This window comes from Polyodon spathula, chromosome 16, assembly GCF_017654505.1.
Source record: "Polyodon spathula isolate WHYD16114869_AA chromosome 16, ASM1765450v1, whole genome shotgun sequence".
NCBI lineage: Eukaryota > Metazoa > Chordata > Actinopteri > Acipenseriformes > Polyodontidae > Polyodon > Polyodon spathula.
Window position 1 is genome coordinate 33,809,594 of NC_054549.1, and position 27,891 is coordinate 33,837,484.

The 27,891-nt window shown below is 38.0% G+C and overlaps 3 protein-coding genes and 4 non-coding genes across 16 annotated transcripts; 2 read left to right on the plus strand and 5 right to left on the minus strand.

Moving 5' to 3' along the window:
• Window positions 1-186: 186 nt before the first annotated feature.
• Window positions 187-5,434, plus strand: LOC121329052 (glycosyltransferase 8 domain-containing protein 1-like). Its single transcript, XM_041274334.1, has 10 exons — window positions 187-280; window positions 1,138-1,182; window positions 1,277-1,375; window positions 1,563-1,779; window positions 2,035-2,152; window positions 2,514-2,598; window positions 2,904-3,016; window positions 3,324-3,490; window positions 3,569-3,681; window positions 3,859-5,434. The coding sequence occupies exons 2-10, from the start codon at window positions 1,167-1,169 to the stop codon at window positions 4,041-4,043; spliced, it is 1,113 nt and encodes a 370-aa protein (XP_041130268.1). The 5' UTR covers window positions 187-280; window positions 1,138-1,166; the 3' UTR covers window positions 4,044-5,434.
• Window positions 5,435-5,670: 236 nt separating this feature from the next.
• On the minus strand, window positions 5,671-12,063 carry LOC121329051 (guanine nucleotide-binding protein-like 3). 3 transcript variants are annotated; one of them, XM_041274332.1, is made up of 15 exons: window positions 11,995-12,063; window positions 11,669-11,727; window positions 11,069-11,206; window positions 10,856-10,969; window positions 10,658-10,741; window positions 10,157-10,292; window positions 9,641-9,744; window positions 9,121-9,265; window positions 8,602-8,689; window positions 8,098-8,275; window positions 7,554-7,696; window positions 6,991-7,127; window positions 6,710-6,873; window positions 6,292-6,370; window positions 5,671-5,909 (listed from the first exon to the last, which is right to left on the minus strand). In XM_041274332.1, exons 1-15 carry the CDS (start codon window positions 12,005-12,007, stop codon window positions 5,806-5,808), a joined length of 1,686 nt encoding a protein of 561 aa, XP_041130266.1. In that variant the 5' UTR covers window positions 12,008-12,063; the 3' UTR covers window positions 5,671-5,805. The 3 variants fall into 3 exon arrangements, with proteins under 3 accessions (XP_041130266.1, XP_041130265.1, XP_041130264.1); XM_041274331.1 differs by having other exon boundaries at window positions 6,704-6,873; XM_041274330.1 differs by having other exon boundaries at window positions 6,701-6,873.
• Window positions 6,131-6,206, minus strand: LOC121329426. Its single transcript, XR_005951786.1, has one exon. It is a non-coding gene; the product is annotated as a small nucleolar RNA SNORD19 (small nucleolar RNA).
• On the minus strand, window positions 6,457-6,530 carry LOC121329428. Its single transcript, XR_005951788.1, has one exon. It is a non-coding gene; the product is annotated as a small nucleolar RNA SNORD19 (small nucleolar RNA).
• On the minus strand, window positions 7,413-7,485 carry LOC121329429. The gene has a single exon (XR_005951789.1). It is a non-coding gene; the product is annotated as a small nucleolar RNA SNORD19 (small nucleolar RNA).
• On the minus strand, window positions 9,934-10,010 carry LOC121329427. Its single transcript, XR_005951787.1, has one exon. It is a non-coding gene; the product is annotated as a small nucleolar RNA SNORD19 (small nucleolar RNA).
• Window positions 12,064-12,147: 84 nt separating the features above from the next.
• On the plus strand, window positions 12,148-27,128 carry LOC121329048 (protein polybromo-1-like). Of its 8 annotated transcripts, none has more exons than XM_041274320.1 (30): window positions 12,148-12,241; window positions 13,146-13,388; window positions 13,795-13,892; window positions 13,993-14,140; window positions 14,273-14,422; window positions 14,652-14,768; window positions 15,119-15,187; window positions 15,274-15,372; window positions 15,731-15,816; window positions 16,099-16,190; window positions 16,469-16,685; window positions 17,018-17,159; window positions 17,434-17,531; window positions 18,078-18,357; window positions 18,587-18,692; window positions 19,662-20,304; window positions 20,566-20,777; window positions 20,998-21,183; window positions 21,294-21,451; window positions 21,625-21,891; window positions 22,022-22,167; window positions 22,282-22,439; window positions 22,561-22,744; window positions 22,842-23,046; window positions 23,283-23,484; window positions 23,605-23,760; window positions 25,253-25,411; window positions 25,784-25,827; window positions 26,123-26,330; window positions 26,637-27,128. In XM_041274320.1, exons 2-30 carry the CDS (start codon window positions 13,155-13,157, stop codon window positions 26,807-26,809), a joined length of 5,037 nt encoding a protein of 1,678 aa, XP_041130254.1. In that variant the 5' UTR covers window positions 12,148-12,241; window positions 13,146-13,154; the 3' UTR covers window positions 26,810-27,128. The 8 variants fall into 8 exon arrangements, with proteins under 8 accessions (XP_041130254.1, XP_041130258.1, XP_041130255.1 ...); XM_041274324.1 differs by having other exon boundaries at window positions 23,605-23,682; XM_041274321.1 differs by having other exon boundaries at window positions 16,105-16,190.
• The last annotated feature ends 763 nt before the right edge of the window (window positions 27,129-27,891 follow it).

Below are 27,891 nucleotides of genomic sequence, written 5' to 3' on the forward strand. Positions count from 1 at the left end.
AAAAAAAATACTGCTTTATAAAATGTAAAGTACACTTACTCAGTTTCTTGTAAATATATTAAATACATAATCATAACAATGAAATTATATTAAATTATATAAATAGCGTGTGAAGTAAAATTTAGATCGACAGTATTGCTATTATGAAAAAATGTAGGCACTCTCTGAACACCCATATATCAGACAGTGTACAGTACACACGCTAACGGGCTCAAGAAGGAGGTGTGTTGATGTCGAGTTGGCACGTTTGCTGTAGTAAGTTTACCTTATGATTTGAAAGGTAATTGGATTTGATAAATTATAATTAAGTTTCTGAACTGGTAGACATCATTAGTTCCCGGGCTTCTCTGTTCTGCGTTCATTTTTAGTAAAGCAGTAGTCTATGTATTTTTTGGCAAGCACAGTAACTTGTTCGTAATTTTTCATTACAATTTAGAAGGTGAAGTTATTTCAATGAGTAGTACTATATCGATAACACGTGGTATTACCTAGCGTGCATAAACATAAATTATGTAGTAGAATTAAAGATGGGGCCGTCGGCTTGTAATTTTCGTTGCAGGGGTAGATTGGACATGGACTACCTATACCTCGCCCAAGTCGTGTGCATGGTGAAATAATTGTGCAAATCAACCTTTACCATTTAGAACTACACTTCAGTTGTCACTTTCAAGATTTAAAGGATAGCCTACTTCAGCGCCCCCCTCCCCCCAAGTCCCTTTGTTCAAATGTCGACTCGAGCGGTTCTTCGTTTTGTTGCTTCAATATCTGTGTTTCTTCTCTGTACAAGTTCGCTAACTTACTTTAAACGTTCTTTGGTGATGGATTTATGATTCCCGATTCCAGAGAGTCAGTTTGTGTGCCTTAAAAAATAGAGTACATGCACACGCACTTGCGTGTTGGTTTCAAGCAAACAAAATGCAAACAAAACTTGATTTAATAATAGCCCAAATAATAATAATGTGGCCCCAAAACTTAGTCAGGTATAAGAAAAACCAATACATCTATTTTGAAGTAACTCCAAACTACATAAAAGTATGTACCAGTACCATAAAGGTGTGCTGTGCGCTCCAAAAAAGCTCTTCATCCACGTGTGATTATGTATTCTTGTTGTTATTGTTTTTTATATGTGTGTTTTAGGTTTAAAACAGAACTGGAGGAAGAAAACAATGGCATTTAGAAAAAGTAGGTGTTTTTGTTTGAAAGATAACCATATGTAATGTTTTTTTGTGAGTAATTTGTTGTGAACGCATTTCATTTCTTTTTCTTTTCTTTTCAGTTAATGTTGTTATTCTGCTGCTGATTGCTGTAGCATTTTTAATAATTGTGCATCGCAATCTTATAAGTTTGAATGACTTTCTGAGGAGTGTAAGTTCTGGTAAGTGCACTTGAATTTTTTTGAGGACATGGTTTAAAGTGTAAACTGATTTCAAGAACCAATTTGTTTGTTGTGAGTATTAGTTAACAGCAATCCTTGCTTGAATAACAAAAAATATCTTCTTCGTTGATGTGCTATTATTCTGAAGAAGTGGTATGATTTCATTGCATTATAATTTTATTTCCAGACTCTCGCAATATGGGATTACAGCCAAATGACTTTCTGATTGAAGCACCTCAGAGTTTTGAAGTTGCTAGGACAGGTGAAGAGGTTCCTGTGGTTATCACTGCTGCAGGAGAGAGACTAGGAGCTTTAATAGCAGCTATGAACAGCATATACAGCAACACTAAGTCCAACGTTGTCTTCCACATAATCACAATGAATGACACGATAGATCACTTAAAGTAAGTGCCATATGGGTACAATAGTTTGATATAGTCACAAATGATTTTATAGCTAGTGGACAGAAGCAAGATCTGTAGAAGTATACACAATAGTGTTTTTATACTTGACATGAGGAGAAATGTCTGGTTTTAAACTACGTCGGAGATTTACTATAAAAGCTTTTTTTACCGGTGTCTGATGTAAATGTTTTTTTTATGTCTGCAGTTTATATAAATTGGTTTATCTGATTTAAAACCACTTGTATTCAATTTCAGAAACTGGCTCAGTAAAACTAGGCTGAAGGATGTGAAGTACCGAATTGTACAGTTTGATCCACAGGTTTTAGAGGGGAAAATTCAACACAATCCTGCAGAATCAGAACCTGTTAAACCGGTACATAGATGCAAATTTTCTTGTTTTCTGTAGTTAATTAAATATATATATATTTATTTTATTGAATCCCGAATCACCACTGAGAAAGTGATCAAATCATGCAAGTAGTTTGGTCCCCCGTTGTCAGGTTAAATCTTTCCATTTATATTCTCATAAATGTTGTCCTACTGACTGTTGTACAGGTAACTTGAATTTTAATTATAAATTAACTGCTTCTATGGTGTGTATTAAACATGTACTGTACTGTCATTTTTTTTTTTTTTTTTTTAACTAATATACTTTTGTTCATTGCTTTCTGATCTAACAGCATGCTGTACTCTTGAGATAAAATTACTAATAACTGTCTCCTGTTTTTTGACAGCTAACCTTTGCCAGATTTTTTCTACCTACTTTTGTTCCAGATGGAAATAAGGCAATTTATTTGGATGATGATGTCATTGTGCAAGGTAATGTACATTATAAAAATGAGAAATTACTGGTAGAGCGAAGTGAATTATATTAAAACTACACTTACAGTACAGTTCCTGGTGAATATTTGTATGGAACAATGCAATATACACTCCTTGAATATTATATTAGGACGCTGACCCCTAAAAATACAGTGGTCTGGTCCTCTTTTGCCGCATTGATGACCTAGAGTCCTGGTCATAATAACACTATACATGTAAGCTTGAGCTTCTACTGTATTTACAAATAAAAAAGCTGTTTCTTTTTTACTTTAACACTGTTGAATATGCTGTCTGTGTTTTAGGTGACATCCAGGAGCTGTATAATACCAAGCTGAAGGCAGGCCATGCTGTTGCTTTTTCTGATGACTGTGACAGTGCATCTCTGAAAGGACTAGTCAGGGGAGCAGGTAACCAGGTACTATTGATTTCATTGAAACGTATCCCCCTGGACAGGAGTAAAACCAAACCAATAAATATTGATCCACTCTGAAATGGAGGCATCTGTACTATATTTCTTAACTGACTTGCCCAGTAACTTAAGTGTTGTTCAACCAGTTTTTTTTTGTTCCTAAAATGTTTCTTTTAATCATCAATTAAATTGCTTAACTTTAAACATATAACCTGAACAGTTACCAAAATTGTAAGTAGGGATTGAACATAAACAGTAATTCCCTCTAATGGCCATGCAGATGAGCAAGTAACATTTCTGTTCTGTTCCTCAGTACAACTACATTGGTTTCCTGGATTATAAAAAGGATTCCATAAGGAAACTGGGAATGAAGGCCACCACCTGTTCTTTCAATCCTGGAGTGTTTGTGGCTAACCTGACTGAATGGAAACGACAGAATATCACAAAGCAGCTTGAAAAATGGATGGAACTTAATGTAGCGTAAGTGTGCAAATATAAAGCCATAGCTGCCTGCAATGTAATGTTCATTTTATCTTTTGTATTTATTTTATTTTGCAGAGAGGATCTTTACAGTCGGACCCTCGCTGGCAGTATTACTACACCACCTTTACTTATTGTGTTCTATAAGAAGCACTCCAGCATTGATCCAATGTGGCATGTGCGGCATCTCGGTAAGGCAATTTGCAATGCAGGTGGTGTGCTAGAGGATACTGTTTTAGAGGTGGCTGTTTTTATTTATGGTGCCAAGGTCTGAAATCATGTCATGATTGATGCTTGTACCTATGCAGCTTTCTCTCACCACGTTGTGCAGCAAAGTTAGAATTTAACGCTATTGTCGCTTTTTAAAGGTTCCACTGGTGCTGGAAACCGCTATTCATCTCGATTTGTGAAAGCAGCCAAACTGCTTCATTGGAATGGTCATTACAAACCCTGGGGGAGGACATCTTCATACACAGACATTTGGGACAAATGGTACATCCCAGATCCAACAGGCAAATTCCACCCAGTACGGAAACACACTGAAGACAAATAAGCTTACACGATTTGAGATTACTTCTTTCCTTCCGATGTGTTATTAGCGACTTCTCAGGACAGCTTGTTACACTTGAGCAGGATGACTACAGTGGGAGTTGGTATTGTTTATAACATCTTTTTATATGTGCTGTATTGTGCATGCAGCAGAGGCCACAGTCTGCTCGTTTGCAGGTACACGAGGGGTGTGAAATCATTCTTACTCCTGCGTTAAGGTGTTTGCCGAGATCCTGTGTGATAGATAAACATGTCTTGCACTTTCACCTTTTATACTTTTGGTGGTATACTAACCAGTAGCAGTTAAGGAATTTGTGGTAAGTCATTTGCAGTACGTTTGTAATTGATGCATTTCATAGCCATCACCATTTAAGATGCAGCATTTTTGATGATGCAGTCTGTTTTTGCTGCTCCAGTACAAAAAATGTCTTAATTGTTACTTTACCTTTACATGAAATGTAAGTAATGTCGTTAATAAAAATAAGTTATACCTTTCTGATTATTTGAATAATTAACACAAGCAACCTCTTGGGCAAGGTTTTTATAATTTTTTTTTTTTACTGTCTATTTATTTAACCCAGTAAAACAATGCATAGAGGCTCCCACGTGGCGCATCTGGTGAAGGCGTTCTGAGTCGAGTGCAGGATGCGCCCTATTGCCTGGAGGTTGCTGGTTCAAGTCCAGGCTATTGTATTGCTGCCCGTATTGTATTGGGATAATAAACAGATATGCTAAATTGGGAGAAAATAATAAAATAATTGTTGATTTACTAAATAAAAAAACACAACACATGACATTTTCTTACTGTTTTATGTTTAACGTGGCGTTAGATACTTAAAGTTAAACAAACACAAAGAGAATAACATTTTTTCCCCCTCAATTGATTAGGAAAATAATGCAAAAGTAGCAAGAAATCTGAAAAATTGCAAATGAACAAATATCGGTTGTTGAAAATTTGAAGTTAAACCATCTTTTGTCCTGTGGTAGTGTTGATTACAATAAAGTTACAAACCAGTATTAATATATTTTACTGACACTAGCATTTTCTTATTACGCCCACTTAACTGTTCTGTACACATAATAAAAATAAATGAGCACTTTCATGTACTTGCAGTTGTCAATCTGTTTTCTAGAGCTACATTCAATTTTGCTTTAGAATGAACAAAACGTTATTTTCAACATGAACAGTTCCTTTAATTTCTGTGCATTGAAGTTACATTGGCACAATACTGTTTTTACATGAAACAGTGTACACTGAACAAAAATATAAACGCAACGTGACAATTTCAAAGATCTGACTGAATTACAGTTCATATACGGAAATCAGTCAACTGAAATAAATTGATTAGGCCCTAATCTATGGATTTCACATGACTGGGAATACAGATATGCATCTGTTGGTCACAGATACCTTAAAAAAAAAAAAAAAAAAAAAAAGATAGGGGCGTGGTTCAGAATACCAGTCAGTATCTGGTGTGACCACCATTTGCCTCATGCAACGCGACACATCTCCCTCGCATAGAGTTGATCAGGCTGTTGATTGTGGCCTGTGGAATGTTGTCCCACTCCTCTTCAATGGCTGTGCGAAGTTGATGGATATTGGCGGGAACTGGAACACGCTGTCGTACACGTCGATCCAGAGCATCCCAAAACATGCTTAATGGGTGACATGTCTGGTGAGTATACAGGCCATGGAAGAACTGGGACAGTTTGTTGTTTCACTAGCGTTTGCTTCCAATGAAGGAAGCTCTCTGGTAAACGCGAATTTAATTGAAGTCTGTGTTAAAGTCATATGCATCATCATCTTTCTTGGATGAAGAAAAGTCTATGCTAATGGATACCACCTGTGACTGCAGTCTTGACTGCTCCCCTGTCAAAACAAAAAGAAACTAAAATAAGACAACTGTACATATTGCGCCCTTTGGATGTGTGCAGGTATTGACAGTCTAATACTTTAAAAAGTGTTTGTAAAATAAACATTTACTAAGCAGAACAAATATTCTGATGCATGCTGCTGCACCAGGAATGCTTTTCAAAATTAGTTGTTGTGTTGCAGAAACATCTTAAATCTACCATACTGTAGATGTTTGCTGCTGGAGTGAGATCGGAGTTGGATCTGAAGTCGTCACTGGTAACTCAAGACTCAATTAAATTTTCCTCATTTCTCACTTGAGTAAAATCTCTTACGATCTGTTAAATCATACTGTACATAATTGTGTATACAAGTTGTGTATGTTAACTACAATACATACCAGTTTTCTTTTCTTCTAATTTACCATTTGATGGTTTCTCCACTTTCTTGACATTGGGTTTGATTTCATCCAGCTCCAGCTAAAACAAAAACAGCTTTGACTGATGAATACTCATGAAAAAGCCAATTAATTTTTCAATTCTGGCAAACCATCATAGATGTGTAACACTGTAGTGAGATCAGAGTTGGATCTGAAGTCCTCATCGGTAACTCAGAACTGATTGATTATCCTCATTTCTCACTCAGTGCAAAGCTGTTTAAACTTAGGTCTTTAAAGCATGTACCAAAACTGTTTTGTACAGGATAGCATTATGACAGACTGGAGTTCTAGAATTCTGGAGAACAGGCCACTTCGCTGCAACATGTCAGAGGGTTCCTTTAGTATCAAACCTTAAATGCTGTGAACATACCTCCTCCTCCTCCTCCTCCTCCTCCTCCTCCTCAACGTCCTCCTCACTACCAAGCTCCACATCTTCATCTTCCCCTTCATCTGGCTCCTTCACCTCTCCCTCTTCCAGAACTCCATCAGTTGGGCCTGTAGAATGAAATACGATGCTGCTCGCCATGTTGGGACACTTCACATCTGTGGGGAAGGAGGTGGAAGGTTTTATAAATGTCCAACAGTCTAGTGATTGCTGCTAGCTAGTTATTAAGAAATCAACCTCTATCATGGAAACTCTGTTCTGGCATTTCAACTTACTTTTGATGGTGTTCAAGTTGCCTTGTTCTAGCTTTTCCATCCCCCATTCCTTCAGCCTTTCTGCTACATCAGTTTCAGAGAGGCGAGAGGGAAATTTGTGTTGCTCAGGGGGTTTAGAATGGTAGCTCAGTTTAGCCCTAGGAAAACAAAATGAATTGATGAAAATGTATGTCTGGTACCAAGAAAAGATACACAACTTTTTGAAAATGTACTTTGAAGGCTTGAACGAATGGGCTTAAATATAACACAACAAAGGAAGTCAACGTGTCTCGATCGTCTAATTAAATAAGGCAACTGGAAAAGAGCTGGATCAACGACAGCAACGTAACATCATCCTGTCCGGAACATGAAGTATGAAGTACATTCCACCCTCAGAATCTTCCAACTAGTCATTTGGTTTTGAGGAAATGATCACTATGTGCCACTGCAGTGAGATCAGAGTTGAATCTGAAATCTTCATTAATAACTTAAGACCATTAATTATCCTCATTTTTCACTGCTGCTGCAGACATACAATTCCTGTAAATGGGCTGCTAGACCTCGCTGTGAAAAATACGGCTTACCCAGTCCAGTCATTCAACAGGGTCTCTGCAGCTTTCTGTGTGTCAGGAACACCACCTTTTTTCAGAGAACCCCGCTTCATGGCAAACAGTGTTAAAAATTCCAGGGAATTTCTGTAGTTAGGAATATTATACTGCAGCATTACCTATGTGGAATGAAACATATTTCAAGAATACAAATAAAAAGGTTAGATAATTTAAACCATATCCATATGACATTTTATGTATTCCTTTTACTACATTGCAAAGAAGATTTAATTTAGTTTGCCTAATAAATGGTCTTTGCTGCCCCGGTAACTAAAGAGCAAATCTTAATCATTTGACTGCCCTTATTGTCATCTTCATATTTCATCTGAGTAAACATGTTCTTTTAAGGACTGATATTTTTTCACTATGGTATTCACTTTAGTCTAACTTGGTAGTTAAGATCTGCTGTGTATGAATGAGTCATGTATACTGTGATCACTTGCTTTTCTAGACAAAGACAGGTTCAATAAAAAAAAAAAAAAAAAAAAAAAAGCACACCGCCAACATATGTCACAGTTACCTGCTGCTTATTGCAGTGTTTCAGTAGGGCATGGACTGCCTCTAGCGGCTCTCCCAACTTCTCCATCTCTGATGCACTTCTTAACGCCAAAGAAACCGCAGAGTTTAATGAACCCGCTATGATACCGGGGCTATCGAGCATCTTCACACTTTTATCAACGTGCACCAGCTGCATACACCTGCATGAAACAAACACATTGCCACTGTAAATCAACATCAGGGCAAAGTGTACAGCACATTTCAATAGACTAGCTAGGATGTGTCACGAAATTCAAGCAACAGCACCAGAAACAGGAAACAATAAACAGAAAAGGTATATACTGAAATTCCAGTCTCTCTCCTGCTAATGCAGATTGTTTAAGTGTTTTGAAGCTTTCAGTGTTGGATTGAATGTAGACTGCATGGTTGGGTCAGAGCAATTTATTCAATCATGCTTCACAATTCACTCTGTACACATTGCTAATCAACACAAGATTTGAAGACGACAGTAATAACATGTGCTTACCTTGTAGTACATCTTGATATTCCCACATGACAAGCTCTCACTTTTTTCATACTGTTTATTAAGCTGCTTTTCCCCACATTTGGAAAGCCTGAAGAAAAGAAACTTATCAGCCACAAAAACTGATGGGTAATACATGCTGCTAAAAAAATAAATAAATCAACAGGCGAGTTCAGAGTTGGATTATTTAAGTCATCAAAATGCTCAGTTTAAACAACAGTCATCATTTCTCACCTCAAACAAGGTCCCTAACCATGACCCATGCAGCCTGACCTTTGATAAAAGGTCTGATACAGTATAACATGTAAAAGACCTTGTATCATACTTACACCCAAACAGTGTATAGACAGCACATTCAGTAGGTATTTGCTTTGCACTATGCTAAACATCTACTTGCAAACAAGACAGATTAATAGAACATTGAAGTGGTAGCTGAACACATATTTACATTTTTTGAACTGCTCAGCAAACAGACAGTAATGATTTAGTCTGTGGTCTCCCAGTGTTTGTGATGGTTCTTACCCACAACTCCAACCTTTATGGCATCGTCTGTCCCTCGAGACCGGTAGTAGTCTCCCAGTAGCTGCAAGAGGACGTCACTCCCAAGACATGTCACACCTTTACTTAAATCAACAGCTCCACTTGCAGCTCTACGCTTCTTTTGTTGCTATAAATGAAATGAAAACAAAACAAAAAAACACACCACATTTAAAATATGTATACATACCAATATAGTGAAATCCTAGTTAGATCTTGTACTTATCAAAAAGAAAGCCAAAGGCCATTCCATGAAAACAAACATTCCATGTTAGTTATACTGTATACAGCATCACCAATTTCTGACGGTTAAACTTTAGTTCATTGGGATAGACCTGACAACACAAAAACATCAGGTTGTCATTGGTCTGATCAGTCCAACACACTTATGATTTTCATGGAACAGCCTCAATACATTCAGTTCATTTTTGGTTTTAACTAAGCCAACCCCTTTACCCTGCACAAAAAAAAAAAAAAAAGTCACAAGCGTCAAGCAAAAACACACCACGGTTTTGTCCTGAAGCTGTGTCGATGCTTTGAAGGCCACAGTTGGAAATTCATTCTGAAGATACTTCAGCCATTTCTCCACATTGTCCTTGGGCACCAAATCTAACAGATAGAAGAATGTAAAAAGGTACTGTTAGCAAATACAAAAAATGAAATTATATTTATTTTTATTTTACAGTTAAACCCAATGAACCCCCTTAACCAGCATGCCAGTCAAATTATCCCTTAAAAAGCTGCACCCCTCAACAGGACCAAAGATATAGAGCCTCAGGTGTAACTCCTGCCACATATTCAGAGCGTGAGATCAGAGTTGGATTAGAACAGTCTTCATTAGGATATCAGGTGGTTATCTGTTCTCTTCATTTCTCACTCCCTCCCAAGCAGGTTTGGAATCAAAACTTAGAAGAAACAATGTACCAAGTGAAACGTTTGTCCTTCACCTGGGCAACTGCCCTTTAACATATGAACTTTCTTACTGAAGCTGTGGAGTTAAACAAAACGCACTACTCCTTACCAATTTTATTTAAAACCAAAATGAGTTTCTTTTTTCCTTCCAAGTTCAAGATTGTCTCTTCCAACTGTGGACAACGACAACCGAGAGGGTCCCTGGCATCCAGAACCTCAAGGATGACATCTGAGGCTTCAATGACCTATAGAAAACACAGCAGGACTAAATACTTGGAACATTTTCACTCAAGCACATTCGTACAACACGTACCCAATCCACTTGACATACATAATACACGATAACCATTCGCAATGACGTTTTCAAAGTGTCATGACTGTGCATTATTTAGGTAGCGTGGATAGGGCAATAGGGGCCCGCCGTGTGCTTTGTGTCTTTCCTCACAATGCTTTTAGGGGGTTTAAAAACAGAAGGGTTGGGTGTATTGTCAAAAAACTAAACTAATTTTATACTGGCAGGGATATAATAGACTGGTGATCCCCCAATACAAGTTGGAGCATTGTCAATCAATTCTAGTCTTAGTTTAAAGAAATCATGAAACCGACTTACCTTTTTCAGTTCACTGCAGAATAATGTTTTTGAGTTTTTATCTTTATTGCTGGTAGACTTCAGCTGTTTCTTGACAGTTTGTTCCTGTCAATGTTATACAACATAGTGAATATTATGGGATTTTTTAGTTTAAATATTTTTAAGTTCAGTACTGTATAAACAATGGCCCATTAGTGTTAAACATATTTATTTTTTTACCTTTTTTGCTTTTTTAGCTTTAGTTGCTGGGTCTTTATTTTCAGCTTCAAGTTTTCTTTTCTTTGCCCGTTGCTTCTGTTTGGCGAGCTTCTGTTTTTCTTTCAGTTCTTCGAGCTACAGGGAACAAAACAGTTCAGGTACTTGTGTAACCGTTTCATTCACCGCACTTTCAATAGGCTGTCTTTACTATATTTGTTCTATAGTGAAAGTTACCTGTAACTTTCTGTGCTCTGCTTCTCTGAGGATCTCTTCTTTAAAAGGAGCGGCATTGGGTATTCCTGGATCTTTCTTCACCTTCCGTATCTTTTGCTTTTTTGATTCTTTTCTGAGCTTCTTGTTGTGCTCACGGACCTGTCGGCACGAAATAAAGTTATCAAGCTACATCGTTCCTGGAAAGCACCGTGTACACATATTCTGAAGTTCCAACTTTGAACGGGTCTTTACTACAGACTGGAGAGTCAAACAGAGAAACTATGTCTACCGCCAAGGGATTTTTAGACAGGTCGCTATAAAATAGGTAGTGCTATCTCTGATGTGTATGAGAAATATAAAGAGGGAACAACATTGTATAAGAAACTGTCGTGATTACTCCATAGCATAACCTGCACTGCGAAAGACTGGAGTCATTGCTGTGCATCACGTTGTTATAGGCGACTGTGTAACTTAAACTGCGTAGCACATGTAATTCTCGGACTCTTAAAAAACAGCTTACACACGGTATACAGTACGTTATCAGACACTAAACAGCTAAATAATATACGAAGACCTTTTTCTAACATATAACAAAATAAAACTTGAATGCACAAGTCTTACCTTTTTCTGTATTTTATAACGTTTGGAGCATGTCACACGTTTGCTTGCTTTCTTTAACTCTATATTTTAAAAAGAAAAAACATGTCATGGGTTGTTAATATTTTTGTATTAACATCTCAAAACTTATTTATGTCAAATCATTTTCCATCAGAATGTTATTCAAATGGAAGGGCCGTCATTTTCTCAAACCATAGAACCAAACTTTCCATCAACTACAAAAGACAATCAAAACATTCATCACGGATTACGAACCTTATACTACGATCAAAATAAATCCATAAGCGAAACATAACATTTTAGTTTAAAAAGAACCGTCGCACACTTACTTGGCCTCTTCATTCTTGCCCTCCTGTTCGCTGCAGTCTCTTAACGATCACTGGTCACCACGTGTAAAAACTCATCTGCAGTAAAGAAAAAAAAAAAAATTCTAACTTCCTCATCCGGTTTGCAGTTCTAGCCGGAAGTGGGGGAATAACAACAGGCGGCTTTTCTGTGTGCGTCTAGTGCGTCAAACTGCTTGGTTTTACATTACATTTCTAAATTCACTTGATTTTATTACCCCTCTTGAAATAGGTAAGTTTAGACGGCCTTTTTTATGTTAATGCTTTGTTTCTCATGTTTTCAGGCTCAGTTGTACAGCTATCTCGTATCATTCTTATTGATGTGTGGGTGAAAGGCCGCCTTTCTTTGTTATCTGCATCTCCTGATATGTTACTATTGTCTTTGACTCGAGTAAACCCAAGTTTATAACCCAGGCACCAGTGGGTCTAGTTGTATTGTACTCTTTTCAAACTGAAGCGGCATTGTTGTATGTTGACAAATGCATCACAATGTCATTAAACTAAAACCATTCCCATGCGCTATCATTTACCCTTTTTTAAAACTATTTTGGACAGTAAAGCCTGTATCACTTGTGTACTGGTTAACTGTTTTTAATGATCAGAATAACATCGTTACAGTGACGTATACACGTTGAGTTGTCAAAGTACAGTATGATCTGGGTACATGCTAAAACTCTTGAAACCCCTTCATGTTAACATTTTGAACAATAAATAATATAATATTAACCTGTTTATACCACGTATCTTTCACCATTGGAGGTTAATAATACCAAACTTAAAACATAGAGAGTTCGGTCAAATAAGCACCTGTTAACCATACAACCTCTCTGTGACACGTTGTATTTTAAATGGACTTGTAGAAGTTGCGCTACTTTATGGTTCTTGCGTTTTGTCCAGTATATGCACCTAACAGGTGACGCTTACGTTTCACGGTTCCCATTTGTCACTAAATGCAGTTACTGCATCTCGGTGAACTTTCTTTATGCCCACTGGTCTTAAACAAATAATACGTTTTGTTATTGCCTCTCAGATACGTAAACGTGCACGTAAGTGAAAGAGGGAATGTTGCTGTGGATCTGAACAAAATAGTTTTTTTTATACTTAAAGAACGTGTCTGCCTGTAATGTTTGATACAGGGTTGTATTATGCATCGATCCAAAGGTGTTGCTTCTATGGGTTCCAAAAGGAGAAGGGCAACATCCCCTTCCAGCAGTGTAAGTGGGGGGGACTTTGATGAAGGACAGACTTCAACCTCAACCCCAGTGAGTGGCAGAAAGAGGAGAAGAGCATCTAATATCCCAACTGTCGATCCAGTAAGTGGATTTCACAGTATTGTACCGCCTTTACAAAGAGACAATGAGCACAGCGGACGGAAAAAGGTGTGTCTCTTATTCTACAGCTTAACTTTTCATTTTAAGATATTATTATGTTAACCTCTAGTGCTTATTAAAAACCCCTATCTAAGTATGTTGGCACTGTTTATTATAATATAGCACTTAGATGGGTATGGCTGTTGTTACATCATGACTACTGTTAACGTTTGATAGTGTTGAAATGCTATTTATATTCTAGGATTATTTGTCACATGTTTATCAATCTTAAATCTGAATTGAAAACTAAGTGTATTTTAAGGTATTATCAGAAATAATTAACAGAATATGTCCTATAGCCTTTTTAAAACATCTGAAGCTTTGTTTTACAAAAAAAATTATTTGTTATATAATAAATATTATTTTGTGATATCAAGTCTTAAGAGATGTTAATCACTTGCTTTTGTGCTGATAGATTGCAGTTTGCCACGAACTTTATAATACCATCAGAGATTACAAAGATGACCACGGAAGACTTCTATGTGAACTCTTTATAAGAGCTCCAAAACGAAGGTAGACTAGTCTACGGTTTCATATATTTTGCTAGTCTAGTGTCCTTTTTTAAATACCGTAATGTTTATTTCACTCATCGGTTTCATTGTCTTTGTTTAAGGAACCAGCCCGACTATTATGAAATTGTCACTCAGCCCATTGACTTGATGAAAATACAACAAAAATTGAAAACGGAGGAATATGATGACGTTGATCAGCTGACTGCAGACTTTCAGTTGTTGTTCAACAATGCAAAGAGCTACTACAAGGTACAAAAGTGTTTTTTAGCATGCGTTTGATATTTTATACCCAAGGGCCCACAGACCAGATAATCTGCAATAGGAATACATACAGTGTGTATGCAATCTTTAAAACCTCTTTAATATATTTCTTGTGTTTAGTCGGACAGCCCGGAGTACAAAGCAGCCTGCAGACTGTGGGATCTGTACCTGAGAACAAAGAATGAGTTTGTTCAGCGAGGAGATTATGAGGAGGATAATGAGGATGGGGAAGACACACAGGAAAACCCTGGAACGTCTACTGAGGAGGAGGTGAGAAACGCACTTGTGATTTTCTTAGAAAATCTATTCTGTTCCATAAATGCTGTGAAAAGGGAATGTGCTGATAGCGTAAACTAGTGCTGTTCAATCTTCTATCAAGGTGATCGCTGTATCTTTGGAACATCCAGTTATTTTATAATGAAACAAATACCACAAAACAAACACTGAGTTATATCATTCTGTATCATCCCATACGTAATTGTGTCATTTTAAACACCAGGCTCCGCCAAGCTGTTTAAAAGAGATTCTGGAGCAGCTTCTTGAAGCTGTGGTTACTAGTGCTGAGCCTTCTGGACGCTTGATCAGCGAGTTGTTTCAGAAACTGCCCTCCAAAGTGGTAAGAGACATTACGCCGTTAATTGTCTGAATATGAGAGGCCCATTTTGTAGTAGTTAAGTATTGAAGAGAATGAAATATAGTCTTCATTGGTTCCCATTTAATACCATTTTGGTACAGAACTTGCTGCTTTATGCAGTTTTCGTTGATCATTTGCTGTGCCAATATTAGAGGATTTATTATAATTGCTACCTGTAGTTTATTAAACAGCGGTTTTCTGTCTCTGTGTATTAAAACATACAACGGTAGCTATTTTATTGACACTATTGTAAAAACTGAATCTCACTCCAAGGTTTCAATAAATATTAACCATATTTCAATAAATGTCATTAAACTCTGCTTATTTTTCAGCATTACCCAGACTATTACGCAATCATTAAAGAGCCAATAGATCTTAAAACAATTGCTCAGAGGATACAGGTATGTAAGAACTTTCAGAGGGACTATTTTGTGTAGCTGAGTGAGTAGTGTACAATGTATACTGACATAATGTCTTTTGTTTCCAGGGTGGTTTTTATAAAAGCGTGACTGCAATGGCCAAGGACATTGATCTTTTAGTAAAAAATGCAAAAACATACAATGAGCCAGGATCCCAGGTTTTTAAGGTATGTACCATACGCAGAGACTGAATTAAGGGAATGGGATCAATTTAATATCAGTCTTCTACAGCATATTCACCTTGATTTAAAAAAAAAAAAAGTAATAATTTTAATTGTCCTGTAAAAACAACCTTAAGTAAATAAATATTAGGAAAAAATGTTAGTAATGATGCGATGCATTGAAGGTTATTGGTGATTTTCAATGCTATTATCCATAAAAGCAGCAATAATCTTAATGAAAGGGTTAAATGAAGGATATCCTAGAACCCTTATACTATGTGCATCCAGGCAGCACTAGACTTTGTAACATACTAAAACGGCTTTGTGAATCCTGTTTATTTTTGTTTTTAATTTTAATTTAAAGGATGCAAACACCATCAAGAAAATTTTTATTCAGAAGAAAACTGAAATTGAGCATGCAGAGCCCACTAAGTCAAGTCTTCGAATCAGGTATAATTTTTTAATGGATTGTTTTGACCAGAATACATTTCTACTGGAGTTCTGTTGGTGTAAGTTTGGTTATGTTTTTTGTATGCAGAAAGGAGGTATCCACTAGTATTTTAAATGACGTTTATATAACACGTAAAAGGAGCAAAGTGGGGGGGGGGTGGTGGACAGATCATTAATATAATCCAACAAAAGAGGTCTGCATTCAGGAGGTGTTGGATATACTGTTTCTCTCTATAAATGCCCACTGTTTTCTAGGAATGACTAATCTCTTGTTTTTGGCAGAAACAGGAGATCTGCTCAAGGGGACCGCCTGTCCGCTATAACCATGGCTTTACAGTACGGTTCTGAGAGTGACGAGGATGCGCTTCTAGCTGGTAAGAAGCAGGATTCGTTTTTACAGTCTTCCAAATCCAACCTGAATTACATTTAGTTTTCTCAATTTGGCAATCCCGTGCTGTGTGTTAAAACAGCTTAACCCAGAATTCCATTAACCTTTTTTTATGAATGAAAACACTGAATGAATGAAAACATCTGGGACTCCGATGCATTGTGGCAATCTGCAGTCTATCATTTAAGGTTTGTAACTTGTAACTGCGTGGTGCTTGTTTGCTTATCCATTGTATTTGCATTATAATCTTCCACATTTGTACAGGAGCTGTCCGTTATGATGAAGGGGAGTCCGAAGTAGAGAGCATGAGTTCCTGCATGGAGATGTCCAACCCCATCTTCCAGCTATATGAGGCAGTCCGAGGTGGTCGCAACAGCCAAGGACAGCTAGTAGCAGAGCCCTTTCTCCAGTTACCTTCCAGGAAGGAATATCCAGATTACTACCAACAAATCAAACAGCCAATCTCCCTTCAGCAAATAAGGTAAGACAATCAGGACACATGGTTTTTGGCAGTGCAATGTGAAAATAACAACAATGGCATGAACTTTAGTTTCTTGGTTATTTTTGTGGCTACTGTGGTTTCATCAGTTGAATTGTGGAATAATTTAATTGGAAGATCAAAGGATGTTAAGTGCTGAGAAGTTATTCTTTTAATGGGATGATATATATATATACCCTATTGACTGCTCAAGGGTGGACAATATAACATTGCCATTTGGTACTTGAAAGGCGTTATATGCATGGTACTGTGCTAATAAAAATATATCATTTTAATTAGAGAAACATGCAGTCGTTATTGTTTCTACTCCATAGAAACAAGATGAAGAACAATGAATACGAGAATCTGGATCAAGTAGATGCAGATCTGAATCTCATGTTTGAAAATGCCAAGCGCTACAATGTTCCTAACTCTGCCATCTACAAGCGAGTCATGAAGCTACAGCAGCTCCTGCAGGTACGTTGCTCTATTCTGGGATAGATGTGCATCACTTGCACTGAAGGTTACGGACAAGGAGTGTTTAAAGGTCACTTGTGTATTCAATTAATTTAAAGTCAGGTTGAGGATTTCTTTGTGCTTGTACTGCTTGTGAGCAAACATGTTTTAATATCCATGTATGCTGAGCCTCTCTGCCTGAGTGCAGCAGATCTGTTGTGCCATTTTAATATTAATGTGTTCTGGAAGTGGTTGGCAGAGCAAGCTTAACTCCTGGGATTTGCTGTCTTTTAAGGCGAAGAAAAAGGAGCTTGTGAGGAGAGACGAGACTGAGGATGGAGACAGCATGCTCTCTTCAGCCACATCCGACACGGGCAGCGCAAAGAGGAAGAGGTATAATCACCTTGTTAAAGGATTTAAACAGAGTCCTGTCTGCTTCCTAAAGAACAAAAAATAATAAAAACGCTATGCTTCCAGCTAACTGCGGTGATTCCCTTTTTACCAACAACAATATAGGCCATAGCCTTTGGATTTCATGTAGGGATGAAAATAGAATTGCTGGCTGTTAAAATGCAATAATCTACTTTGTGCTAGAAGCAAGGATGGAAAAACAAACAAACCACACTCTGCACAGTGTTTGAGTAACTCCATTTTAAATGGGTGCTCAGTTTCTTTGTAGACTCACCTGTCTTGTACTAACTTAAGAACTTGTTTAGATAGTTTTAAAGTATAGTATAATATTTAGAATGGTAGATGTTTAGAGATTAAAGCACAGTGTAGGACTTACACTTCTACAGTTTACATCTTAATTTATTATACCGCTTCAGTTTAGCTAAAGACAAAGACCCGGTCCAGCACAAGAATATCTACTAAGTCAAGAAGAACAACTAACTAAGTTGTAACTATAAAAAAAAAAAAAAAATTCTATCTCTTTGTCAGCATCAAGAAAAATGCAAAGAAGCATCGGATGAAAATCCTGTACAGTTCAGTTACAGAGGCCCGTGAGCCTGGCTCAGGCAGGCGGCTGTGTGATCTTTTCATGGTCAAGCCCTCCAAGAAGGACTATCCGGATTACTATAAAATCATCCTAGAGCCCGTGGACCTAAAAACAATTGAGCACAACATTCGCTCAGATAAATACCTTAGTGAGGAGGCCTTGATCGAGGATATGAAGCGGATGTTCCGGAATGCACGGCACTATAATGAGGAAGGCTCCCAGGTATGTTGGGAATTTCAGTGTAATGCCATTGTACTGTTAGTGATCACTTTTATCAAACAGATTGCCCTTCGCAGGTGGTAAACTGTTTAATCTGTTGTATGTTTTAAATCCCCCTATGCCTGCATTTTCAGCACAGATTCTAATATCTTGGTGGTTTTAAGCAAGCTTTAAATTACACTGTAATGTGAGTTTACCCCTGTAAGTAGTTATTTTATGTGGTGTCTTAAAGGTATACAATGATGCCATCATTCTGGAAAAATTATTGAAGGACAAGAGAAAAGAACTGGGATCATTACCTGAAGATGATGAAATGGCTTCCCCAAAACTGAAAATAAGTACGCTTGTTTATAGAAATATTCTGTTTCCTTTGAATACCTTATTGAGGTTAGTTTTGAACAGTAAAAAAGCCCAACAAGATGCTCAGATATATTGTGAAAAGTGTTGAATTTAAATCAAGGGAAGTAATGTAAAACTGTACAATGCATTGGTAAGACCTCATCTAGAATATTGTGTTTGGTTGTGGTTACCTCGCTACAAAAAGGATATTGCTGCTCTAGAAAGAGTGCAAAGAAGAGAGACCAGAATTATTCTGGGTTTAAAAGGCTTGTCATATACAGACAGGCTAAAATAAATGAATTGATTCAGTCTTGAACAAAGATGACTATGCGGCGACCTGATTTCCAGCATTCAAAAAAGGTATTGACAGTGTTGACCCAAGGGACTTTTTCGACATGAAAAAAGAAACAAGGACCAGGGGTCACAAATGGAGATTAGACAAAGGGGCATTCAGAACAGAAAATAGGAGGCACTTTTTTTACACAGAGAATTGTGAGGGTCTGGAATCAACTCCCTAGTAATGTTGTTGAAGCTGACACACTGGGATCCTTCAAGAAGCTGCTTGATGAGATTCTGGGATCAATAAGCTACTAACAACCAAACGAGCAAGATGGGCCGAATGGCCTCCTCTCTTGTAAACTTTTTTATGTTCTTAATACTATGATCAGTATACAGATATAGGCACTTGTGTATTGCCTCTTTAAAAAGGCTTGTTTACTCTATTTACATGTGAGTAAATGCAACACTATTGCTGTTCAAAAATGAGCTGAAGGAAATGACTAAAGGTTTCTCTATTGGCCTTAAAGGTCGATTTTTAAAAATGTGTTTTGAAATATTTGCTTTGTATTGCATAGCATAAGGATATCCACGTTTATGCTAATACAATATATTGAGCAGTATCATTTAAAATGGTTTGAATTTAAGCCTCTGTAAAAATCTTTTAATTAATTTCTGTTTCATTTTCATAGGCAGAAAAACTGGTGTTTCTCCCAAAAAGTCAAAATACCTGACTCCTTTGCAGCAGAAACTAAATGAGTTGTATGAAGCTGTGAAGAACTACACAGACAAGAGGGGCCGTCGCCTGAGCGCAATCTTCTTGAGGCTACCGTCCCGAGCGGAGCTCCCTGACTACTATGTCACCATCAAAAAGCCAGTTGACATGGAGAAGATCAAGAGCCACATGATGGCCAACAAGTTCCAAGATGTAGACTCGTTGGTGGAAGACTTTGTGCTGATGTTTAATAACGCTTGTACCTACAATGAGCCAGAATCTCTGATTTATAAAGATGCTCTTGTGCTCCACAAGGTCCTGTTGGAGACTAGAAGAGACCTGGAAGGAGGGGAAGAATATCATGTCCCCAATGTGTCCCTTTTGATACAGGAGCTGGTCCATAACCTGTTTGTGTCTGTGCTGAACCACCAGGATGATGAAGGGCGCTGCTACAGTGACTCTCTGGCAGAGATTCCAGGAAGAGACCCTGCTAACCCCAGCCAGCCACCCTTAAACTTTGAAATCATCAGAAGGAACATTGACAACAACCGTTACAGGAGGCTTGATGTGTTCCAGGAACATATGTTTGAAGTTCTGGAGAAAGCAAGAAGACTAAACAGGTAAGAGACCTCAGAAAAAAAAAGATGCTGATTACCACCTAGATGAGATAGTCCAAGATAAGTGGTGCTCAGGGTCTGTGATCAACCATAAATGTCCAGAATTGCTTTTTAGTAATCATGTCTACACTATGGATTAAGCAACTAGTGCTGTAAAAACTTTTCCTTAGGGGAGTACAAGTAATAAAGATTACTTTTCAAAAACTATTATTGTGCATTCAGTTTAATAAAGCAATTCTGATTTGGTTATCCTTTGTAATTTAGAACGGATTCAGAAATTTACGAGGATGCCTTAGAGCTGCAGCACTTCTTCATTAAAATCCGCGATGAACTGTGCAAGAACGGGGAGATCCTGCTGACTCCAGCACTCAGCTATACAACCAAGCACCTCCACAGTGACGCAGAGAAGGAGAAGAAGGAAAAACTACCAAAAGAGATGGAAGAAGATAAACTGAAGAGGGAAGAAGAAAAGAAAGGTGTTTCAGTTAAACATCTATTCGAGAATTACATTCATTCTGTTTTTTTACTTTAAAGCATTTTGGAAACGGCTGTATTTGTAGATGGGCAGAGTACTTTACAGTTTCATTAACTGAACCATTTCTATCAAATAAGTAATATAAATGTATGCTGTTTCCAGTGCTACACTATGTAAAGTTATATTCAGATTTTTAAAAATGTTTCTTTTAATCATAACAGAAGCTGAGAAGAGCGATGATCATGCTGGAGGTGCTTGGCAGTCTGGGCTTCAGCGCACATACAGCCAGGACTGCAGCTTTAAGAACAGCATGTACCATGTAGGAGACTATGTGTACGTGGAACCAGCAGAGCCAAACCTGCAGCCTCATATAGTCTGCATTGAGAGGCTCTGGCAGGACGATACTGGTATGCAATATAATTGTTGGTAATGCATCTGATTGTATTGTTTGGTGAAACGTGTCGAAATCGGAAGCATTGCAGGGTTTGTACTAATGTTCTTTTTATTTATCTTGCAGGTGAGAAGTGGTTGTATGGCTGCTGGTTTTACAGACCTAATGAAACGTTCCACCTGGCAACACGCAAGTTCTTGGAGAAAGAAGTATTTAAGAGTGATTACTACAGCAAAGTCCCTGTCAGCAAAATACTTGGAAAGTGTGTGGTTATGTTTGTAAAGGTAATTGTTCTTCACTTTAATACATAAAGAACAAGGTATTAAACATAGTACATATTAAATAAGTTCATAAATAGTCTAGTACTACCTTTGTTTAACTACCACTAAATTATTTAAACCACAGAACCTTATGCTAAATGATGCATTTCATTTATTATATTTTGTTTCTTTGACAGGAATACTTTAAGCTTCATCCTGAAGGGTTTAGGGGTGAGGATGTGTTTGTTTGCGAGTCACGTTATTCAGCCAAGACCAAGTCTTTCAAGAAAATCAAAATGTGGACCATGCCCCTAAGTTCCGTGAAGTTTGTCCCTCGTGACGTGCCGTTGCCAGTGGTTCGGGTTGCTTCAGTGTTCGCCAGTGCTACTAAACATGAAGCGGAAAAGCCTTCTGACATGACAGACGAAACCAAAGGTGTGGATTCCAGCAGCATCATTGATAAGGTACAAGTGTGTAGAGGGATGACACATAGTGGAAATGTAACTGTTCCTTTTGCAGTATGAGTTTCTGATGATGGAAAAATCTGTAGGAATATATTCTTCTATGTGAAATAACCATACTGTTTATGTGTAGGAGAAAGAAGATGTACCCGTTGACATGCCCAATGGGGAGCCTGGCTGTATATATTATGAACAGCTCCATTACAATGACATGTGGATGAAGGTGGGAGATTGTGTCTTTATTAAGTCCCATGGCTTAGTACGTCGTAGAGTGGGAAGGTATGGGAAATGATGTATCCTCGGTACTGCGTTTCCATAGTCTAATGTAATGTAGGATTGAGAACACATTTCAAATTTTTCAAATACGGTTTTGTGTTTTCTTTATTTTTCAAGGATTGAGAAGATGTGGGTTCGAGACGGTGCTGCTTACTTCTTTGGCCCTATCTTTATCCACCCAGAGGAGACTGAGCATGAGCCAACCAAAATGTTCTACAAGAAAGAAGTGTTTCTGAGTAACCTTGAAGAAACCTGCCCTATGAACTGTGTACTAGGTAAAAAGTCAACAGTTTTTTTATTTTTATTTTGCATTTTCACTTTCTAAAAGCAAACTTTTTAAAACAAATCCCTTTAGTTTAGGCAGCGATTTACCACTGTCGCCTGTCTGTTCTATAGGGAAGTGTGCCGTGTCCTCGTTTAAGGACTATCTCTCCTGCCGGCCCACTGAAGTGCCGGAAGATGATGTACTGCTCTGTGAGAGTCGCTACAATGAAAGCGACAAGCAGATGAAGAAGTTTAAAGGCTTGAAACGCTTCTCCCTGTCTGCAAAAGTCATAGATGATGAAATATATTACTTCAGGTTGGGCATACAGTTTTACATGTGTATCTCAAATAAATATTTTGTCCAGACCTTATAAAAAAAACCTGGTCTTGTCTCCTCTCCTCTCCTCTTTTAGAAAGCCAGTTGTACCTCAGAAGGAGCCTTCTCCACTGCTGGAGAAGAAGATTCAAGAGCTGGAGGCAAAGTTTGCTGAGCAAGGAGCTGACGATGACATGGAGATTGGGGAAGAGGAGGGAGAGGTTATTGAAACTCCAACTCTGCCTCAGCTACAAACTCCTATGGCCAGCGAACTGGACATAATGCCATATACTCCACCCCAGGTGAGCGGTCAAAGTTGCCTTGCTTCAACTTTAAAATAAAATATATTGTCAATCAATATAAATCATTCCAGGATAACTGTTGCATGTGAGGGACTAATTAATTAGGATGCACTCAAGGAAACCTAAGCATAACTCTCTTCAATTTTGAATTTATTAAAAGCAGCATGTAGTCCTAGAACACTTACTGAAGTGGTAGGATGTCATTTTGAATACCGTTTATTTTGTGTGTGTTGCAGTCCACTCCGAAATCCATTAAAGGCACCAGTAAGAAGGAAGGCTCCAAGAGGAAGATCAACATGAGTGGTTACATTCTGTTCAGCAGCGAGATGAGGGCAGTTATAAAATCCCAGAACCCGGACTTTTCTTTCGGTGAGCTCAGTCGACTGGTGGGGACTGAATGGAGAAATCTGGAAGCAACCAAGAAGGCAGACTATGAAGGTAGTGAAAGGAACAACAGTAGCACCACTCTCACCGAGACTCTGATGTGAAGGATAGTGTTATGGAGCTGTATGAAAACATTTGACGAGTCTTTTCAAGCTGTTCCATTTTATTTTACAGAGCGGGCAGCAAAGGTGGCAGAGCAGCAAGAGAGAGAGCGCGCAGCTCAGCAGCAGCAGTCTGGTTCTCCTCGGGCAGGTACCCCAGTCAGTGCATTAATGGGGGTGGTGCCTCCCCCAACCCCCATGGGAATGCTAAATCAAAATCCTGTGTCAGGTAACACTTGGAAAACCTTTGAACTGACAAACACATTTCTCATGAGGCTCAAAGGTTTAAGAGAATGAAAATCTTATAGGTATTTTGCTTTGACCCTTGCTACCTCTAGCACGTTTCGCATTCCAAGATTCTGTTGAACAGCTTCCTACTTGAAAAGTGTTTAAGGGCACTTTCATACCTAGTTCATTTGATCCTTTGATGCGGATTGAGGTTCGGTTCGGTTGGTGTGTTGAAACCTCTGAGAACCATGGAATCGCACCAGGATGCGCATCAAACCTAGTGAACTGAGATCACTTGAAACAGTGGTCTCAGTTCGCATATAAGGGGACGTTTACCACTTTGCTCTGTTTCAGCTTTTTGCAAAGTGAAACAAAACTTGTTCCAGTTCACTTGGAAATAAACCACTCCAAACAGCAAACTGCTCCAAACACCTCAGTTTAGTAAACCAGCTCCTGCTGCAACTTTATCTTGCCACACTGTCACATGTACAACATTTACAAGAAGCTATTATTATTATTATTATTATTATTATTATTATTATCAATAACAGCTAAATTGCAGTTGGTTCATTGTCCATCTTTTTCTTAATCATGATTGTCTTTGGCATTTCCTCCAAAATAAGTGTTTTTCCAACAAATACTCTTTCGGCATGTTACGTTACTTCGGCAGTGATTTGACGTTAGCACCAAATAAACCAAAATAACACGGATAGCAGCACAACCACATCACGTTAAGAATTCTCCATGTTGGGCATGATGGAAAAAGTTTTTCCAGAGAGAACTTCCGCAATTAGCAACAGAGCCGAGTGCGTTTGGAAAGTGCAGCGTGAAACCAACAGAACTCTAGCCTGGATAAAGCTGCAAGTGAATCAAACAAACGTATCTGAAGCACTTTAAAAGACACTCCAGTTCACTTGAATTTTTCTGGTGTGAAACGAACCGAAGCAAACTTGTTTGCAAGTGCGATTCAACTCACTTGCAAGTGAACTAGGTGCGAAAGTGTCCAAACTTTGCTTGGGTATAAACAGGACTTAAAATAAGAGATAATAAAATAAAACTTGTAATAGTTATTTAATCTTGATATAAGTAAAAAAAATACAAGCCAATGCTTAAGCGACTTTTTGTGCAACCGTGCATCTGCCACCTTATTGCATCTAATGAAAAGGTGAAATTGGAGGGGAAAGTCAGGAATCGGGACCGCTCCCTACAAGTGTCTTGCGCTGATGCTAACACTGACCCATTTGTTTGGTAGCAACAAGTTGCGCTTCCGAATAATGCAGGTTTGGACCAAGATTTAGATTCCTGTCAACAGCATGTTCATTAAAATAATCATCAACTTTTCTTTTCCTAATTTTTTTTAGTTTTACTGCTAACAAATCTTACATACTAACAATAAGTAGATTATCCATTTCTATTGCATGTATTCTATTTTTTTTTTAACTGGTAGTGTTGCATGTTACTGATGCATGACCTTTGTTGTGTTGTCCTTTAAGGCATGATGGGTGGCTATGGGCTGCCCATGCAACCCTTACAAGGCCCAGTTGATGGCATGCTCAGCATGGGCAGCATGCAGCCACATCACCTTGGGGTGTCTCCTTTACCCCATCATCTTCAGCCAGGTATGCCAGGCATACCGGACCTGTCTTATTCGGGTAAGAACATCCTCATTGTCACCGTGCAGTCTCTTCATCCTTCTGGTGTGAGATTCAGGGTCTGAAGACCTTGCTGTGCAACAAAGACTTCAGTGGATTATTTGGGCCCATATCCCAAAGTTCTAACTGTCCTGTGATTCTGTTAGTGTGTGTGTTTATTGAGGTGTCCACTCCAAGAATCATCTAATTTCCATCTCCTAAAAGTTTATATCTGGGTGATGCCCCACAAGGTTTTTTTTTTTGTTGTTGTTGTTCTTTTAAATAGTTGACCTAAGCTGAATTAATAAATGCAGTTGTCCAGTAAGGGTTTCCATAATAAATTTCCATAATAAATGTAACCATTAACCTTCTTCCTTGTCGATGTGTTTGTAGGTGTAAACTCCATGGGGGGAGGTCCCGCAGGTGCATATGGACAGGTAATTCTACCTAGGAGCATAGAGTACCTAAATACAAAAATGATTGTACCTTTATTTTTAATAGTTACCGTGTTTTAATTTGTAATAGACCTGCAAAATTGTTAAACCCTTTGTTGTTGTATTTGATTTATTATTATTATTATTATTATTATTATTATATTATTATTATTATTATTATTATTATTATTAATAAACATAGACTTGCAGTTTATAGTACATTTCAAAACAAACATGGAGTGTATGAAAATAAACCGTCTGCTTATTTCTGATGCAATATGCTTGTGGTGGTTTTCAGATGGGCATGCATGGGCAGGGCCAGACAGCTCCACCTCCCTACCCAGGTCAGACAGGGCAGCCAGCACTGCAGCAGCCGTCCACACCAATGTTTGTGGCACCTCCTCCAAAGACACAGCGCTTACTGCACTCGGAGGCCTATCTGAAGTACATCGAGGGGCTTCATTCTGAGACTGGGACTGTTAGCAAATGGGACCAGACACTTACAGGTAAGGATTTGTTTGTTTTAGAATGTCTAAGGTGCTGCAGCAAATAGAAAGAAGAAAAAAAAACAGGACACAAAGAGGAACTGAAAAAAGGTAAATGTTAAAATTAAGTAAAATTAAATATATATGGTCAAGATGTATATACAAATTGGCAACTACATTGCACAGAATGAAATATTGTGAATGCAAAAGACTTGCATATCTTTATTTTGCATTTTGTTTACAATATGGCTATGACTTATGTTCCTTGTTTATCAAACTCTAAATATAATTTAGCGAGTGTAATGTTGCGTTCCGTCTGTCTTGCAGCACAAAGAAAAGACGTCCATCTGACGAAAGAGCAGGAGAGCCGTCTGCCAGCTCATTGGTTAAAGAGTAAGGGGGCTCACACGACCATGGCCGATGCACTGTGGCGTCTACGAGACCTGATGCTACGAGATACTTTGAATATCCGCCATGCTTACAACATAGAACATGCTTAACACATGTCTTATTCAATTCAAGCTTCATACATGTGTAGAAATGTGACAGAAGGCAGTCATTTTATTGTATATTATAAAAACAATTATGTGAGGTTTTTTATATGAGATGCCCAAAAAATAAGCTTGGTTTTGACATTTTTATTTTGGCTTTGTTTTGTTTTTGTTTTTCCCAAGTTTGCTAAGGCAATGACCTTTTAATTTAATTTTTTTTAATTGTTGTTATGGTTCTTACCTGGTTAACTTTGTGGAAATACTCTGTATTTGTTGTATTGAACCTCATCTGAACACTTTCCTATAAAAAGCTTGATGAGAAAAGCCACTTCTGTCTCTGTGATGCTTTATACTCAACGCTGCTCAGTTGTGTACAGGTCTATGAAAGATAAATGCACTCAAAGCTGCAGACCGCTCTAGTGGTAAAGGAAGGGGGCCTCCAGTCAAACCAGTAAACTAATCAACTATACCTCGGTGTGTTCTTCAGTATAAGACCCTGGAACTATTTCATTAGTTATCCAAGGGTAGACTTTTCAGTAGTTACTTTGCATTGAAAGTGTTGGGGTGGATGGTGATCCAACCAAAAATGTGAAGCAAAAAAAAGCCCAAGTTAGATAATAACTCGGTCATTTAAAATGTGTAAATGTTACTACAGTTGTAAATACACAGTTAGAGCTGTCATTAGTTGCATATACCCATCAAACGTATGGGTAAGTGTGATAAACATCTCTAGATTTTGATGCTCTCCTTAACTAAAGAATACCCCAACACCCTTTTATCACAATTGGATAAGAGCTAAAAATATATACACAATGTAAGTGGGTCATGCACAAGAGGGCTTTAAAGAACACCTTGGCACAACTAGGGGTTACTGTAGCACCCAGGAGCATTCTATATATCTTTCCAGCTGTCTTTTATTTATGCTGGATATTACTGTATTGATCAAACATATTTAAGGTGAATTTTAATCAAAATAGTTGGGGCTATTATAAAGCTGACTGGGACACATTGTAATCATTGGTAGAAGCAAGCAATTATAATGTATATTAGGAATTTGGATGCATTAATACACGTGCAATATATACACGTAT

Excerpts from the sequence above, each read along its gene's own strand:
- LOC121329052 (XM_041274334.1), top strand. Across the intron at positions 1,376-1,562 it reads TCTGAGGAGTGTAAGTTCTG|ACTCTCGCAATATGGGATTA; the intron begins GTAAGTGCACTT and ends TTTTATTTCCAG. Across the intron at positions 2,153-2,513 it reads AATCAGAACCTGTTAAACCG|CTAACCTTTGCCAGATTTTT; the intron begins GTACATAGATGC and ends GTTTTTTGACAG.
- LOC121329051 (XM_041274330.1), bottom strand. Across the intron at positions 10,742-10,855 it reads AAGCTAAAAAAGCAAAAAAG|GAACAAACTGTCAAGAAACA; the intron begins GTAAAAAAATAA and ends TAACATTGACAG. Across the intron at positions 9,266-9,640 it reads AGCTTCAGGACAAAACCGTG|CAACAAAAGAAGCGTAGAGC; the intron begins GTGTGTTTTTGC and ends TTTCATTTATAG.
- LOC121329048 (XM_041274320.1), top strand. The coding sequence starts at position 13,155 with ATGCATCGATCCAAAGGTGTTGCTTCTATGGGTTCCAAAAGGAGAAGG. Across the intron at positions 13,893-13,992 it reads ATAAGAGCTCCAAAACGAAG|GAACCAGCCCGACTATTATG; the intron begins GTAGACTAGTCT and ends TCTTTGTTTAAG. Across the intron at positions 21,892-22,021 it reads CCAGCAGCATCATTGATAAG|GAGAAAGAAGATGTACCCGT; the intron begins GTACAAGTGTGT and ends GTTTATGTGTAG.